This window comes from Macrobrachium nipponense, chromosome 2 (genome assembly GCF_015104395.2).
Source record: "Macrobrachium nipponense isolate FS-2020 chromosome 2, ASM1510439v2, whole genome shotgun sequence".
In the NCBI taxonomy this organism is placed as follows: domain Eukaryota; kingdom Metazoa; phylum Arthropoda; class Malacostraca; order Decapoda; family Palaemonidae; genus Macrobrachium; species Macrobrachium nipponense.
Window position 1 is genome coordinate 37773271 of NC_087201.1, and position 16466 is coordinate 37789736.

General features: G+C 38.2%; 1 protein-coding gene across 1 annotated transcript; it reads left to right on the forward strand.

Annotated features, from left to right (window-relative positions):
- Positions 1-8449: 8449 nt before the first annotated feature.
- On the forward strand, positions 8450-8923 carry LOC135221160 (uncharacterized protein K02A2.6-like). Its single transcript, XM_064258985.1, has one exon. It carries the CDS (start codon positions 8450-8452, stop codon positions 8921-8923), a length of 474 nt encoding a protein of 157 aa, XP_064115055.1.
- The last annotated feature ends 7543 nt before the right edge of the window (positions 8924-16466 follow it).

Genomic DNA, 16466 nt, shown 5'->3' on the forward strand with positions numbered 1-16466 from the left:
AATTGGTGAAACATGAATACAATTGCAACTCTAAGCATACCATTTAAAAGACTGAAGTTTCGTCAACATATTGTGATATATGAAAGCCCCATACGAACTAAAATAAGCATGTGAGCTCTTCGTAAAATATGTTTTCAAGGCCAGTTTTTAAATCCATAATTGGCGGCTACGTTTTTTCATTGGACGGTTCTCATCAGTGACGGGCCACCATCTTTCCCCAGCCTTCCCAGCACTCATTGAACAATGTTAGCGTATCTATGTAACGTTTATTGATCTTACTCAAGATTGCAGTTGTAATCAGCACAATAAAACAACATTTTGTGCCTATATTAGTGAAAGTATGAAACTTGTTATTCCCGGGGTTATGGTTTGAACTGAATTCATTTCTTACTTAACCTTGTAATCGGCGGTTTTTAGGTTTTTTCCATTACTGCCATCACAACTGAAACTCCACAGTGCTTATTTGATTGTTATTATACACATTTTGGTCTCAGTTCACTCCACATTGCACTTTAAACCCGTTGCTGTTCCTGGTTTCTAAGCGCGCGCGCCATAAACACAATTACAAACAGCAGACGACGACAGACGACGAAACTGCAAAGTTTTATTCCCTAAACTGTTTACTTTACTCGTTATTTAGTTTAAATTTACATTATTTAAAAATTTTGATTTAATTCATGTATATTATCCCTTTTTTGCAACCAAATTACCCCGAAAAATTACAGATATTTCTAACGTAGATAAAATCAAATGTTTCTAACGTTTTCGTACATCTGGCTGCCGAAAACCATAGAGGAACGAATACGGAAAAAGTGCCATAGAGGAACGACTACGTTTTTTTTTTTTTTTGCTTTTTTTTGTTTTTATTTTTGCTAGCACTTTTCATTGATTTCAGTCTTTATTAGTATTTTGAATTTCTTAAATAATCGTATGCCAGAAATAAATGTAACCTTTAATGTTTGCATGCTTTAATGTTTGCATGCTAAGAATGGCAAAATCATCGTTGCCACATTAGTGGAGGCTTCACACATACGCCGTTCCATTATCCTGTTAAGCGTCCGCCCCTGATGAGCTCGCTGCTAACGTACCGTCACGCTTTTTTTGTAATCAGCGATCATAGCACTGATGATAGTTTTTTCAAAGTTAATATTGATTTTTATGCTTGTTATTCATACTGTAATTAACTGTAGGAAATTCTCTCTCTCTCTCTCGAGTCCAGTCACTCGGCAAAGAAAAGTCATCTTCACTCCGCAATTGGAAGAAAAGTTTGTATCATCACTGGAGGATTCAGAACTAGAGCTCTCATCATCAAATAGGTTATCAATATCACACTCCTCATCTAGTATTTGATTGATCTCACCTAAAGAAATATGCCTCCTCTTTGGGACATTCATTGTGAAAGACGCGAAATCCAATTTGTCTCGATAAACGCCTGAAGCGTATTGAAAGAAAAACCAACAGGGACAGGCAGTTTTCTAGCATAAGCGACCACCAGGAAAGAGTTGCCAGGCTGGAAATAAGTTTCCCATGTGCTGAGAGTGTTACCAAATGATGTTCCTACACTTTCTATACGAGTAAACGTATTATTACGGGGCTGACGGCTTGACAAGCACAGTTAAAGTCTTGAACGTAATATCCCGTTGAAGGCGCTACCGAGTAGATCGCGGTAAACGTATTATTACGTGGGTGACGCTTAACAGGTTATAAACTGTTTTCCATGAATTCTAGTTGTCATAGTAATGCAATAATGATAAAATTGCTTTTAATATTTATGTATATATACTTCCAATACATAGCCTAATTTCACCAATTTCAACGTTTTGTGTGTAGTCTTATACCCAGTTTGGAGGGTCACACATACCGAATGGCAACAGAGAGAGAGAGAGAGAGAGAGAGAGAGAGAGAGAGAGAGAGAGAGAGAGAGAGAAAGGAAGGCGGAGGAACGAAGAAGAAAAGGGATGGCGGTGGAGGGGGGGTTGGGGAGAGGGTAGGTGGAGCTTTATACGCGTGTTTGTCATTCCATTTCTGCATAATGGAGTTTTTGTCTCTTGGTACAAGGACAAGTGTCGTTATTCTTTACGATTAGTGATTCACGATACCCTTATAAATTACGGCACTGGGTGTAATGCACTATAGCAAAATCTCGTTCTGTTAAGAGTGTTCGTTACAGAAATAGGTATTGCCCAAAAACCTGCTTGCACTGTCTCTGAAACCCATAGTAGACATGCTGCTTAGTTGTCAATCAAGTTTTATAACCAAGTATTTTTTACAAGCTAGCTATTGAATAAATTTGTATTTTTCTCAGTCAAAACATATGCCCCTCAATGCTAACTTTCCTCTTTTAACGACTTTCTGGTCATTGCAAATTCGGCCCCATAATTTCTTATGGTGCGAAAACAGACAAGAGGCCATGGACCGAAAACGATTGCGTCACACTACGGCGATAATCCAGCAGTAAAACATCTTCATATATCCAAAAAGTAAATAATAAAGATATATATGCGCATTACGATTATAACAATTACATGTATAGCTGATAACAATCTGCATGAATAACTGGTAAACTGTTCTGCAATGACAGTTGAGTATAGCAATTATTTACAATAGGTACGAAAGTCAAGATGTCGTGACGTCATAATACAGAACTTGAAAGAACGTTCTAATTCAGAAAAATAATTACTTAAAAATAAAAAAATTTTGAGTCAGAGTCGAGTTACTTTTTCAATAACGAATATTTTCAAATTAATCATCATAAATATGTAAAAATATTGATGTTTTACTACTTATTTAAAAAATTAGCCAAGAGCAAGCTTCTGTCATCTTCTACCCCAACAGCTGTTTACGCCTGGCTTGTTGTTGATGAAGAAAATCGTGTTTCGATTGTTGTGATAAAAGTGCTCCAGCGTCTGTGGGTACAAGTGGTGTGCGGATTTATCACAGGAAATGGTTAGTTTATTGACACAAGCTACTCCGTAAACATCGAGATGGCGTCAATCTTCTAAATACCTCGAGTTGTAAGTAAAAATGTTGAACGCGTTTTGGTGAGATTTGCACTACGTTTGAGACCGTTTTCAGTACCCTCTGTTAAATCTTAAAATTTGGCCTTAATTTCTAACTTTGGAGAAAATACTTACTTCGAAAGGAGAGTAGAGGTCTTTAGCTCCGTTTCTCACCAACAACAAGTCGCGACTGATGCCCATCTCCGGTGTCAGGACGCGTTATAATGTAATTTTTCGGAGGGTGGCAAGCGTTGAATGTAGGTGGCCTGTTTGGCCTGCTGTGATGTTATACCCTACATCCCACGGTAGCTGCCATATTGGATTTCAAAACTGCCTTGAAAAAATATTTTTCGAAGAGCGTCACATGCTAATTTTAGTTCGTATGGGGCCTTCATATATCTCATTATGTTGACGAAACTTCAATCTTTTGAATGGTATGCTTAAAGTTGTAATTGTGTTCTTGCTTCACCTATCGAGTGAATAAGGCCTGGCCAGCGTGATGACGATGGATCATCTGCGGTTGTTTACTCCAAGTTGATTTTAGGGAATGTGGTTGCCCTATACCGTGCAGGTGGTCGCCCAGCGGTGTTTTACTCTATTGCTTAGATTAACCGAAATAAATTCCCAAGGTAAAAGTAGGCATGGGAACCATTACCTAGAAATGCCAATTAAGTAATGCCTACAATGAACAGCATGAGGTGCACTGACGGCACTAGCCCCTACGAGGTGGACTCCAGTCGACTGGGGCGCCACGTGACCTCGAGTGGGAACCGAGCAGAGGCATCTGCTAAAAAGCCAATAGGCTACGATATTTGTATAGGGTACATAGGGTAAAAAACCGCATGGTACAGGGGTGGACCATGTACGATCAATGTGTACAACCCCAAGAAAAGTACATTATAACGCGTCCTGACACCGGAGTAGAGGTCTTTAGCTCCGTTTCTCACCAACAAGACGTCGCGTCTGATGCCCATCTCCGATGTCAGGACACATTATAATGTACTTTTTTGGGGGTTGTACACATTGATCGTACATGGTACACCCCTGTACTATGCGGTTTTTAACCCTAAAGACATTCTACCAGTATGATTAGGCTGGAGTAGAAAATAGGCCACAGTCAAAAGAGGAGGGGTTGGGCGGCCGCCTTTCATGAAAATAAAAATCTTGGAAGGGAGCGTCGGTGGGGTCCGGGGTTCCCAACCACGAAAAACTTCCTACCGCTTCAAAATGGGGTTCTTATACTTATTTCAAGACACACCAAATGTTTTGCTAGGATTTAGTACTCACACGGAACATAATGGATCCTTTAGGGAACCTGCTGGAGTCAAATCAGCTGAAATAGACTTGCAATTAAAGTTTCCTACGGAGCGTACGTACATCTACTGCGAAAGCTACAAAAGTATTAATGGCCGCCGGATGAAGAGGTTTGAACAACAGGGGTTGCCATATCATAGATCTTTATACGATTATAATGCCAAAAGCTAACCAGTAAATTATATATGTCGAAGAAACGCCAATAAAAATTATTTTACGAAGCGTTATAAATATTCACTCGATTTACTTCGTATTTTGCCTAAATACGAACATTTAAAAAACAACCAAGTATAGTTCCTTTTGTGATAGTAGACCGTTCAGAGTACAACGGATACCGAAAAATGTAGCCCTTTAGGACTAATTCAAAATGGTTAACACATCTAATATTTACACACCTTTTACTAACCCCATTTTTAAAATAACCCCATTTTTCATATATTAAAATACCTTGTCAATTAAAATTTCATCATGTGACACCGAAGCCAATTTATGCACAATGTTGTGTTTCTCTTCAATTAAGACACTTCTTGGACCACAGATCTAGACTAAATTCAAGGAGGTTCAATTAAATCGGATTTCTTTGCTGTCTGCTCTTGAAAAAATGAATTTTACAGTCAAAATGTTTAACAATATTTAATTTGTCTACCAGAGAAACGTTAGAAAGTTAATCAATTTAGCTAATGCTTTTCTCCGGCCAGTTTCCTGTTTGTATCTGAAACTTGGGGGTTATATAAATAACCAAAGGTAAATTGTATTGGAAGACCGTAAGTTCCCCTACACGGTAAATATACTAACATCTTATTAACGTCAATAAGATTGTCTTAGTAGTTACTACTGATCTAGGCAATCTTTTTCCCTTATACTAATACATTTTATGGCCAATTTCTACATTTCTCTACCACACTTCATGCACGAAACATGTTTCTGTTGGATATATTAGAGCTGAATTACAAAAATCATGTAATATGAACTGTAACAAATAGTTTGCAGTAGGTATGTATATTTACTCTTCTACTACTCAGCTCAGTGGTCTGCTTATACCATTTTATTTCATAATCCTAATGCTCGTTCACGTGTCTACATTATTTTGTTATAGTTTGTAATCTTTAATTGCATTAATAACTGTGTTCTGTATGAAAAATAATGAATGAATCCTTTAGGGTTACATACTCACCGAAGTTGTGTGAATTCAGAATCCATAAAACCGGATTCGAGTTGAGGACGAACCAAGGAAAGAGAGGACAGTGCAGTAGTTCTATGTAATTATAAATACCCAAAGGCTGGCTGGCTTTGATGCGGTCAAGAAGCAGCTTAGGCTAACTCGCCGAAGATGATCAGAAATTCTATTTAATCAGGCGCAGGCTCTGAATGGACTGCTTAAACTAGATTTGATTACCCTCCGGAGGCATGGCATTCCTTATGTAGGTGAATCCACTCTGTGAGAAATAACCTCTCCGCTGGCTTATTAGGCCATGTCGTCACACTGTGGTGGGGAGGTAAAAAGCGTGAGTAGTACCACTATCGTACAGGTCAAAGGTTACTTAGTCAACTTAAATTTCTTAAATTGTTTTACTGTTATTGTTGCTGAAGGACATCCTAACACCATAGTACTCCTTCCCATATGGATGCTGTGCAGGGCGATCCCCAGAAAGCTACACCACAATACAGTTTAAAATGCTCACTCATATTATCATCAGTAGCGTAGCATAGCAGACGTTGAACATGTAAGTCTTCAGTTTCCTCTTGAATGAAGCGACGTCGTCCAGCGATCTAATCTCTTGAGGCAGCCTATTGAATAACCTAAGCGTAGCAATCTCAAAGGCTCTAATTTAACCCGACTGGAAATTACATCTTGGTTCCTCCAATCTTCGATGTTCATTATGTCTCAAAGAGTTACAACTGATAGCTGAAGCTGTTTGAAAGTGACGCAATAATCGGTTGACATATACTACAGGCTTTTTCTTACGGCAATCCTCGCTTTAATGGGCAACCACTGTAATTCCCTAAGAATAGGCGTTAATTGAGGCCACCACTCGAACAACCGTCTATCTGCACAAAACAGAAATCTGAGAAAAACGCGATTGAAGTTTTGCAATATTTACGTTATCATATTTCCGTTAATATTTATGCCATGACATCATTCTTTTTTTCAAAATGAAGCTAAAAGCATGCTCTTTACAAATATGTGTGTAAATATTATGTCTATCCAAACTGTACCTCAAACAACACCATAACTGCAAAAAACTGAAGTTTGTCAAGATTGGAATGCGTATATGAGTGATAATCTGAATGGCATGATGTCGTTTTTTTTCTTCAACATTATATTAGCCTAGATTTTAGAAACTTAAATAGTTAAAAACTAGTATAATTATATAATGATGAGAAGAAATAAAAAAAATAAACTTTATTGCATAAGATTGGTGTTCTGTAAAATTATTCAGCTAGGTAGGTCTCCTTATGACACGTCTTTGGTCTTCATTCATAGTAGGCCTACGTGGTGCAATCACATAACTGCACACCTAAAAAAATGTGTTAAAGCATACTGTAGCCCTAAAAGCATGGTAGGATGCAAGATTTACTAGCACCATTTTTTATTACTCATAATTATGCATAAAAAAACATGACTAATTTTTTTTCCCATTTAACACATCTGACTATCCAATAATGGGTACAGTAATGATAGGTTAATAGATTTTTAAAATCCTGTAAGATATACTGTTTGGAAGGTATTTTCACTGGTTTTTTACCATAAAAAGACCAAGGAGTAGTTACGTGTGCACTCACATTATTCTTTTCACACGGAGTACTATATTCTACTGCGTTGTTTTCCATTTCATTCGATTCCTTATGCTTTTTACCCATAGTTGATGATGACAATAACTGTTATAAGGTAAACCACAGAACACGAGAACTTGACAGCCAAACTAAGTGCCCTTTAAATATGACGTCATACCAAATCAAAGAACCTCATTGGTGGACGCATGCAGATAACGTTTTGCTCGACAGAACATTATCCGGGCTCCTTTTCCCTCGAATAACCACTTATCTGCAAATTTTGCAGATATACTGTTGTTCGATTCATTTTCATCCCAGGCTCTTTCACTCGAATAACAACTTACAAATATTGGGAATTTATGATTATAGTTACTCTCAGTCTCTGTAGATTATGAACGTGAATAACACATTTTTTTACAATTTCTAAACACTAGTATATAGAAGAAGAGTTGCTGGATTCGAAAGTATGTATAACTCTAAATCTGAAAATTTGCAGATAGATGCTTGTTCGAGTGGCGGCCTCAATTGTTCCTTCTCTATTCCTTTCATAAGTCTAGCTGCTCTACTAATAATCCTTTGCATTTTCCTCAGTTAATAACTGGGGAGTCCATAATAAAAGGATGTCCCTTGGAATTGGTCACAGTGCCAAGCAGAAGCGTTTATACATGTTAAAGGAATGGTTGTGAATAGTCCAGTTCTTGCATACTAAGATCCTAACAAAGTGTTGACTCTCGAAAATGATGCATCTGCGTATGGTTTAGGCTCAACATTCATGCAAGAGGGATAGCCTATTGCCTTTGCAATTTTATATGGTTTGAACAAATTTCATCATTTCACTTTTGGTCGTTTTGTGACTGTGATCACTGACCACCAACCATTAGTATCTATTGTTAGAAAACCTCTTATGTGTGCACCTAAACGGTTGCAAGCAATGCTTCTTCGTGTTCAAGAGTAGTACAATTTTGAAGTAGTCTACAAATCTGGTAAGGGCATTCCAATTGCTAATGCACTGTCTTGTGCCCCTACATCTAGTTTAAAGTGTGAAGAAGCTGTATGTCAACAATCTCATTTTCGTCCTTTAATCCTTGTCGTCTTGACGAAATTAGAGCAAAAACACAGTCTGATAGTACCTTGACGACTCTCAAACAGACTATCATAGAAGGATGGTTTAAAAATAAGTCCTTGATACCGCAGTCCCTTACACCCTATTTCAATTACAGAGATGAACTGTCAGTACAAGATGAAATAATTCTTCGTGGTGAACGTGTAGTAGTCATTCCGACATCAATGAGGTATGAAATGAAACAGAAGTGGTCATTCTGGTATAAACTCTTGTTTACGCAGAGCCCGAGAACTGATATATGTATTGGCCAGGAATTTCAGCAGAGATTAGACAATATGTGGAATCATGTGATGTGTGTACCAGTTACTCCTATAAACAGCCTGAAGAGCCACTACATCTCCATGAAGTACCTTCTTGCCCTTGGCAAAAAGTAGGATCTGATATGTCTACTATTGAAGGAAGAAACTACCTAGTCACAGTTGATTACTGCAGTAATTTCTTTGAAGTTGATTATCTGCCAGAAACTACATCTGATGCTGTGATCACTAAATTAAAGCATCATTTTGCTTGTCATGGCATTCCGGATACTTTGATTTCAGATAATGATCCACAATATTCTTCTCATCTGTTTGATGATTTTGCTCGAAAGTGGGGATTTTGTCATGAGCCTATAAGTCCAGGGAATAGCAAAACTAACGGTGCAGCTGAAGCGGCAGTTAAAATTGCAAAAAATCTAATGAAAAAGTGTAAGAAAGCCAAAGAAGATCCATAATTGGGACTTCTGAACCTGAGAAATACTCCTCATGAAAGCATAGAAACTAGCCCTGTACAGCGATTAATGGGTAGACGTACGAAAACATTGATCCAATGAAAAAGAAGGAGAAAACTGATTGACAAAAGATTTGCTGTTGCTGATCGTTACTCAAACAGAAAACAGTTGAAACCCTTGTGTATTGGAGACACTCTTAGAGTTCAACCCATAGACAATAAAACAGAAGAGTGGAAACAAGCAACTGTCAGTAAAAAACTTAATGGTCATAGTTGTGTAATATGTACTGATGATGGAGGAACATACCGTGGAAATAAACAATTTTTAAGAAAATCTGTATAATCTAGAGATAAGTCTCCAGAAACTCCTTATTTTACTTATGTGACTCTTGTACCTATTGATATTGCTGGTAAAAATAATAGAGATGTTCATTCTCCATGTAGAACTCCAGAGGTGTCAAAGAGTAATAACACTGAGTCAGACATTATAAAAACAAGGTCTGGTAGAACAATTAAAGCTCCAGAGAGACTAAACCTTTAAGTTGCTATTGCTTTAAACTGTGTTAGCAAGGTTATCTCATTATTTTGAATGATGCGTTCTGTTTATCTTTGTGAGAAGGTCTCATTTTGATTTCTCATCTCATTTATGTTTTGTTATGCCGTTTCCTGTATTGTGTGTACTGACACTAGTGATGTTGCGTGTACCCTGATATGCTGATTGTATGCTTATAGTTCTGTCTTATTATTTGATCTCTTTTTACTAAAGAAGGGGGATTTTAAATGAAACTTGTAAAAGTAAGATATCTATGAAACATGTCAAGTATGATATCTATGAATCATTGTACAAAAGTAGTATCAGTCAGTTATCTATTATAAATCTGTAGACTCACAACACTTCACTGTGTTTATAAAATGAAGTCTCGTGTCAAGATGTGACTTTTCAATCGTAATAGGTGCCTACATATGATTAATAACAGGCTGGGAACCAAACACATAGGGCACATGTTATCATATTCCGCTTTAGCTGAAGCATTATATATAACTTAGTATAACAATCTAGACACTCACTCGCATTTACTCCAACGTGCAGGCTCCTTAGGCCTACATCTTTTCTCGTATCAGTCTTATCATAATATTCCATACCAGCAAATCCGAGTCAAGGTTCCTTTAATCTGTTACTTCCCTTTGTTTCTCGTGAACAAGAAAGGGGGTCTTAAAATTGGTATAAAAATTAACTACTTTGTGTATAGGCAAAATACAGCAGCACTCTTCATCAAAAATAAGATTTTGCTCAGAAACGCAGAGAACCAAGTCAAGTATATGACCGCCCCCCCGGAAGCAATCGTTCGTGAGCTTCAAATACGCTGTTCATCTCAGGCTCATGAAGGCACTTTTTAGGTGAATGTTTCACAAACTTCCAACAAACGTTTTTTTCACATACTTAGGACGTCAATGATAATGTAACTCGATATACAGTAAATTATGCGTTTTCTCATTGATTTTAGACCTGTCACATGCAGAAATATAGTGATGCACAAAAATCGTAATATTATAGTGTACAAAAACATGTACACACCTCATTTTCACCTTTCGAGGGAAATTAAAGGTTTTTCCATTTCCTAAAGACTTCCTTCATTAAATGTTGTTTTAAACATTCGTCCTCATTTGGTGAGCGAACGACAGCATATAGAGTACTGAAATGTGTTTATATAAGCCCAAAATGATACTAGTCTAGTGGATTAGGTCAAAAACTAGTAGGAATAGTGCACTTTTTGAACAGATTACCAAAATTTGGTTTCTAGGAGATTTTTATGTGGTCTTTCCAATAAGATGAGGAGACAAGTGATCTGAGCACTCTGTGACCCTGAAAAATGACATTTTTCAAAATGGCCGCCTTATATTTGCCACTTTTTAAAATTTTTGCCCCGATGTTTGTTTTTAGGAATATAATTAATTATCTGATACTTTTTGAAGTACAATGACCATAATGCACTGTTTTTTACCAAAAATAATAAATAGAACACCTTTCAAGATGGCTGCCAACAAGTCAACATTTTATACTTTAATTTAATAATTTAATAAATGTACAAGCTTGATCTTGGGGAAAATGTTTCTCAAGCAGTGCATCCAACATATTAATGACAAAAAGGATTTTTCTGAGGTGCATTACAAGTGTTCCATAGACAGTCAAAAGTGCAGCCAACAATTTAACACAGTAATAGATGCATCAGAAAAAAATTTAATCTTTAGGCATATGTAAAGTGTTTGAAGCTATAGTAAAATGCATTTCTCAAAAATAGTTATATCACATTTGAGTATTCATCCTGTTTACTCACACCACAATCATAATAATACAGTATATAGTTTGAAATAGTAATATATCTATAATGACTAAACTTAATTAGATTTCTCTTAATACATCATCAAAGTTACATTGTCCTCATCACAAACTATAAACCTGAGAAAAATGATCTTTTAACTACATGTACTATTTGTGCATGGAACATAATTTGTTTAACCAATGACAAACACTGTGATACTGTCAAAAAGGAGTAAATCTACAGCATCTATAACATTATGCAAACATGATATTAAAACTAGTCCAAAACAGTGTAACAGGCAATGACAAGCCCATGTCAAAGTTTATCAAACTTCTCCTGATGTAGTCATTTGCTCAGCAGGCTCCTCTACAATAACAGAGTTCAGTACATGGCAGTGTAAGCCAGAGAACACTTGCGTGGAGGCCTGCACGATTTTCTTGCAACCACATTTTTAAATCAGCTCTTGACAGGATTTTGCTGCCTCTGGAAGAGAAGTCCAATAGGTAAACCATTACATCATTCACCTTGCTCCATCCCCATTGCTCAGGTGATGGGATCTGTTGCATTGCAACCAGAGACTGGCCCCATACCTAAAAAATAGGATAAGTAATAAGTTACCATTTAATATTGTAGAACACAAAAAAATAAGACTAATGAGAGGTGTAAATGCCTTTAACCAATAACATAAGTTTAAAATAAATCAAAAGGATGAATAAATATGTATAATGCCATAATAATAATGAAATGCGAAGTTGAAATACCTGACCCCCTCAGGGCAGCTTCTGTTGGAGGGATACGATCCAGCTGTCTACCTTTGGCAAACAAAGCCTTTCGTAATTCATTGACTTTTTGACACTCACTGGTGCGATCATACAGTAGGACAACATAACGTTGCACCAGTTGGAAATCATCATCTGATATATCTCCAATAGGCTTTGAGAGGGTTTACAAAGGCTTCTGTTGCCTGTGGATAGGCTGACCATACATTCCATGCTGTTCTTTTTCCTATGTTTCCAAAGGATGAGCAGGTGTCACACCCTGTAAGTGCATGGAAGAATGTGAGAGCTTTTGACTTCTGTTCCCCAAGATCATTTGCAATTTTGTGCACCGGAATCACTTTAAATGATTTTTTCATTCCAAAGGCAATCCAAAGCTGTTCTAGTGGCAGCTGGTGAAATGTAGATACAGCAAGTACCACCACATCTGTATCCACAGTTCGTATAAGAACTGTCTTATGGCCCTGTTGAGCACGAGTGGTTGGGCGATGCAAAGTAGCCTTAGCCTGGTTTCAGCCTCCCTCATGATTACTTGGATTAGAAGAGTGTCTTGGGCGTGTTGTCTCCAACATCAGGCACAACTTCAGTGTCCAGTGTGCTGTATACAGGTTTTACCGGGAACGGATGATCGGCAATATATTTGGCCAAGAAATGGTACAAATCTGTTTTGTTATCTTCTACACGCAAAAAACTCTGCCAGCTTTTAGTTGGAATAGGTGTTCCCGCTTGGACTTGTATGCGACTTCCTGACCCTCTTTTCTGTCTTGCAAACTCTTGAGACTTTCCTTGAATATCTGTCCCAAACAATGTCCAGTCGACTTGCTACCTCAAGGTTCTTCTGTATGTATGGCAGGAAAACTTGGTCTGCGTACTCTACAAGGTTGCACAGCCTTTTGTGCCAGCATGTTTACCACAACTGAACCGTCTAAGATTTTGGCAGTTGAAGAAGGAATTTCATGTATGGCAGAGGTTTGCTGATGCAGGCATCCGATGAGATCAGACTTGGTACATGCCCTTAAATCCTCCCATATCAGACAGAGCAGGTGGGACAGCCTGGTTTTTCATGTCTGAAAAATTCATCCATGTTCCCTTCTCTGGTTTGACAAGCAATGTACATCCGTGAAAATAGCTCAACATTGCTTTTAAGGGCAGATATTTGAAACCTGTTTCTTGAAACTGCCCTGACTCGTTTTCTCTGGAATAAAGGCACATTATTTTTGGTATAATATCAGTGAGAAAGTGCTGAGCCTTTTACAAGTCTGTCCTCAACAAAGGTTTCATATTGTGCCTTTCCTATAGTATTGATAGACTGGATAGAAAACAAAAATACTTCTTTGGGCATGACTTCTTTGGTATCAAGTGCTATGAGTCTTGGCTTTCTTCATTGAAAGGATTTTCAAGTTTCTGAAAGGTATTTACTATTGCTCTCACATCCTCAGCAAACTTTGCCTGCGTTGATGGTCCTTGATCATGATGCGACGTACCCTTCTTGATTGAAAGCTGGAATGAGTTTTCAAACTCCTCAGTGATTCTAACAACCTCTGGTCCTGCAGTAGCCCACTTTTGCATGGCAGCTGAGTAGTTCTCCGTCAGACCTATGATACCGCCATCTCCTTTGATTTTGGCATTCATTTTTTGCTCGTGCGCTTGGTCCAAGGCCATGAGAGAAAACAGGTGATCTGACCTCTGTACAACAAAATGACCTTGCTTGAATTGGACGTAGGTTGTTGGACACTTCTCTGGGTAGCTGTACCATGCTCTAATGTGAATGGGAAGCCAGGGGCATACTTGGATGATCCCATGGAAAAACATCCAATGAACTAGCTGTCCAAGGCACTCAACATAGAGATCAAAATTGCCTTCACGTAGAGAACGGATATACTGCAATGCAAGTAGCTCCAACTCCTGCACCATATTCCAGTACTGAAACTGAGGTGTACTCTTGACTCTTGAATCAACCCACATGTGGAAAGACATTGGCACTTCATATGGAGCAAGTGATGACAGGTAGGATGCAATATGCTTCTTTTCTTTCAAGTATATGTTAAACGGCAGCAAGATGTAACTTGATGCAAAATAGCGTGACCTGGTCACGTGTGAGCCTTTTAGTTTAGAATAGCATTCCTGCACGCCCCTGAACGTGGGTAACAACCAGCCTGGACTAACAATACTGCCATCCATCCACTTCCATCAAGAAGATCTCCCAACAGCTTCATTACATTCATTTCAATGTGCAGTCCCCCCATCATGATAACAATTTTGCTCTCACCAAACCTCTCTGGAAATGCCCACTGATTCTTTGTGCAATAGCAAACAATGGTTGGTCCACTGTGGATTACAGGGACCTGGACCTGGGTTGAGATTTGCAGTGGCCTTTGTTACCAGTTCCATAGAATGTGAAATCATAGCTGCAGTGTGGGCCTGCTCTGTGAATAGTGGGAGTAGAGCTATAGGGGAAGGTGGTCTTGCTTAGCCTACTTGCGTGGTAGGCTGCCCATGAAACATGGTCATCTGGATCAAGTTTGTCCTTTTCCAATTTCTCACCAACTGTTTCAAGCCAGAGGTCTTCTTGTTCTTTTGCCATATTGGCAACATTTGTGAGCTTTGGTCACCTCTCCTTGTCTTGGAACCATTGGCTCTGAACTGGGCATTTCCAGTGGAGGAATCTCTGAGTAATCATCTGGCAATGGTAGCAATTTACCTTGGTTTGGTTCAATACTGATTTTGGTTCTTTCAGTTCCAGGATTAGATACAGTAGGAAACCGAATTATGGAAACAGCTGTTCCATGAAATGAATCCTTTGATGTTCTTGAGGAAGTGTTATGGTCGATGTTGTCCACTGCCCCAACAGTGAATATGCCCTTTCTTAGAGTTGTAGGAACAGACACGTCCATCTTGTTCAAACTGCTTGATGACACCATTGGCAAGAGCTGTTGAGAGCTCTTGAGTGCGTTCATATGATATACAGAGTCCATGACTAAACAAAGTATCAACAAGACTTCTTTGTCGAGTTTTTGCATGGATGAGTAGGGCTGCATAGATCGAAAATGGTGTCTCTCTGCACTTCTGATGTCTTGTAGATGAAGCTTCTCTTGAGGTCTTCTTCGTATTAAAAATCAGTAGCTGTGACAGACAAAAAGGGCTATTTTGGTCATAGCATCATCATCACATTGTTGATCTTTGATACAAGGTCCTTGTAATATCATCTTTACAAGGACAAGAAGACTTCTTGGGACCACATTCTTTTCACATCCTGGCTCAAAGTAACCATCAAATGAGTATTCATGGGAAGTATATCTCTGCGAATTATTTTAGCTGCATGCATCAAATAGAATACTTCCTCATCAGCATATGTACAAGCAATGCGGATAGCCTTTCCAATATCTCTGTCAAACATCAATATTATATCTCTTCCCTCACTATGGGCCCTGAGGTCTGGAATAAGAGCTAACAACTTTTCTTTAAGTCTAGTCGTATGCACCTTTTGGGTATATGTTGGATGTATTTTAGCCATTCTTGCATCATACATTTTCCCTAGGTCTGCAAGTTTAAATACTGGAAGTGATTCACCTCTCTGTTCTTCTATGTGTGAAACCAATTCACTTAGAACTAGCCCAGTGTTGAAAGCATCTTTTGTTCCACTTTGTCATCAATATTCTTCTTTCCCTAACTTTGTTGTACAAATCTGTCATGCATTTGTGGTGATAAACAGCATCCACGAGCTGGCAAATCTCCAGCAGAAAGTTTGCCGAAAAAGTTTTCTGTCTTGTAGTATATGAGCATACTCTCGGACTCTGCGATCACATTTAGTGACATTGCTTTGATCAAAGGTTGCTTCACTCTCAATCTTTCTCACAGAAGAGCATAACTCTGCTTTTGGCATGCTGTCACTGTGCTTAATCTAAGCTTCTTTTTTACTGGGCTTGGTTGACAGCCAACCTCCTGCTTTGCTTTCTTTTCTTTAGCCCTCTGTAACTTTTGGTTGTTGAAAAGGCCTTCACATGACTTGTGAAACTTGGCATCATTTTCTTGTAGCGTTGCTTCAATTCCTTTGGCATTGTCCAGTCTTTAATGTCGATGTCCAATGGAACACATCCAAGTTGTTCAAATTCATATATATTTTCTGCTAACCTTTTGTAACTACATTCACTGTCTCTTCGTTGTGTTTTACCACCTGGGAGTTTTAAGTTTCTCATTTGGTTTCATAACCTGGCATAAAATACATAATGTCCAATCTGTTGAGGGTTTAGCAGTTTTCTGCATGGCAGCTCCTTCCACTGGTCTACTTGCATGCACATTTCAGACATTTCTATGGTTAAACTGTTAGCAACTACAACTACCACCACCACTAGTCTATATACATGTATGTACAACATTCAGGGCGATTGCTTCATGAAGGGTTTGGCTATATAATTGTATTGATATTTATGCACCTGAAATAAAATGAAAC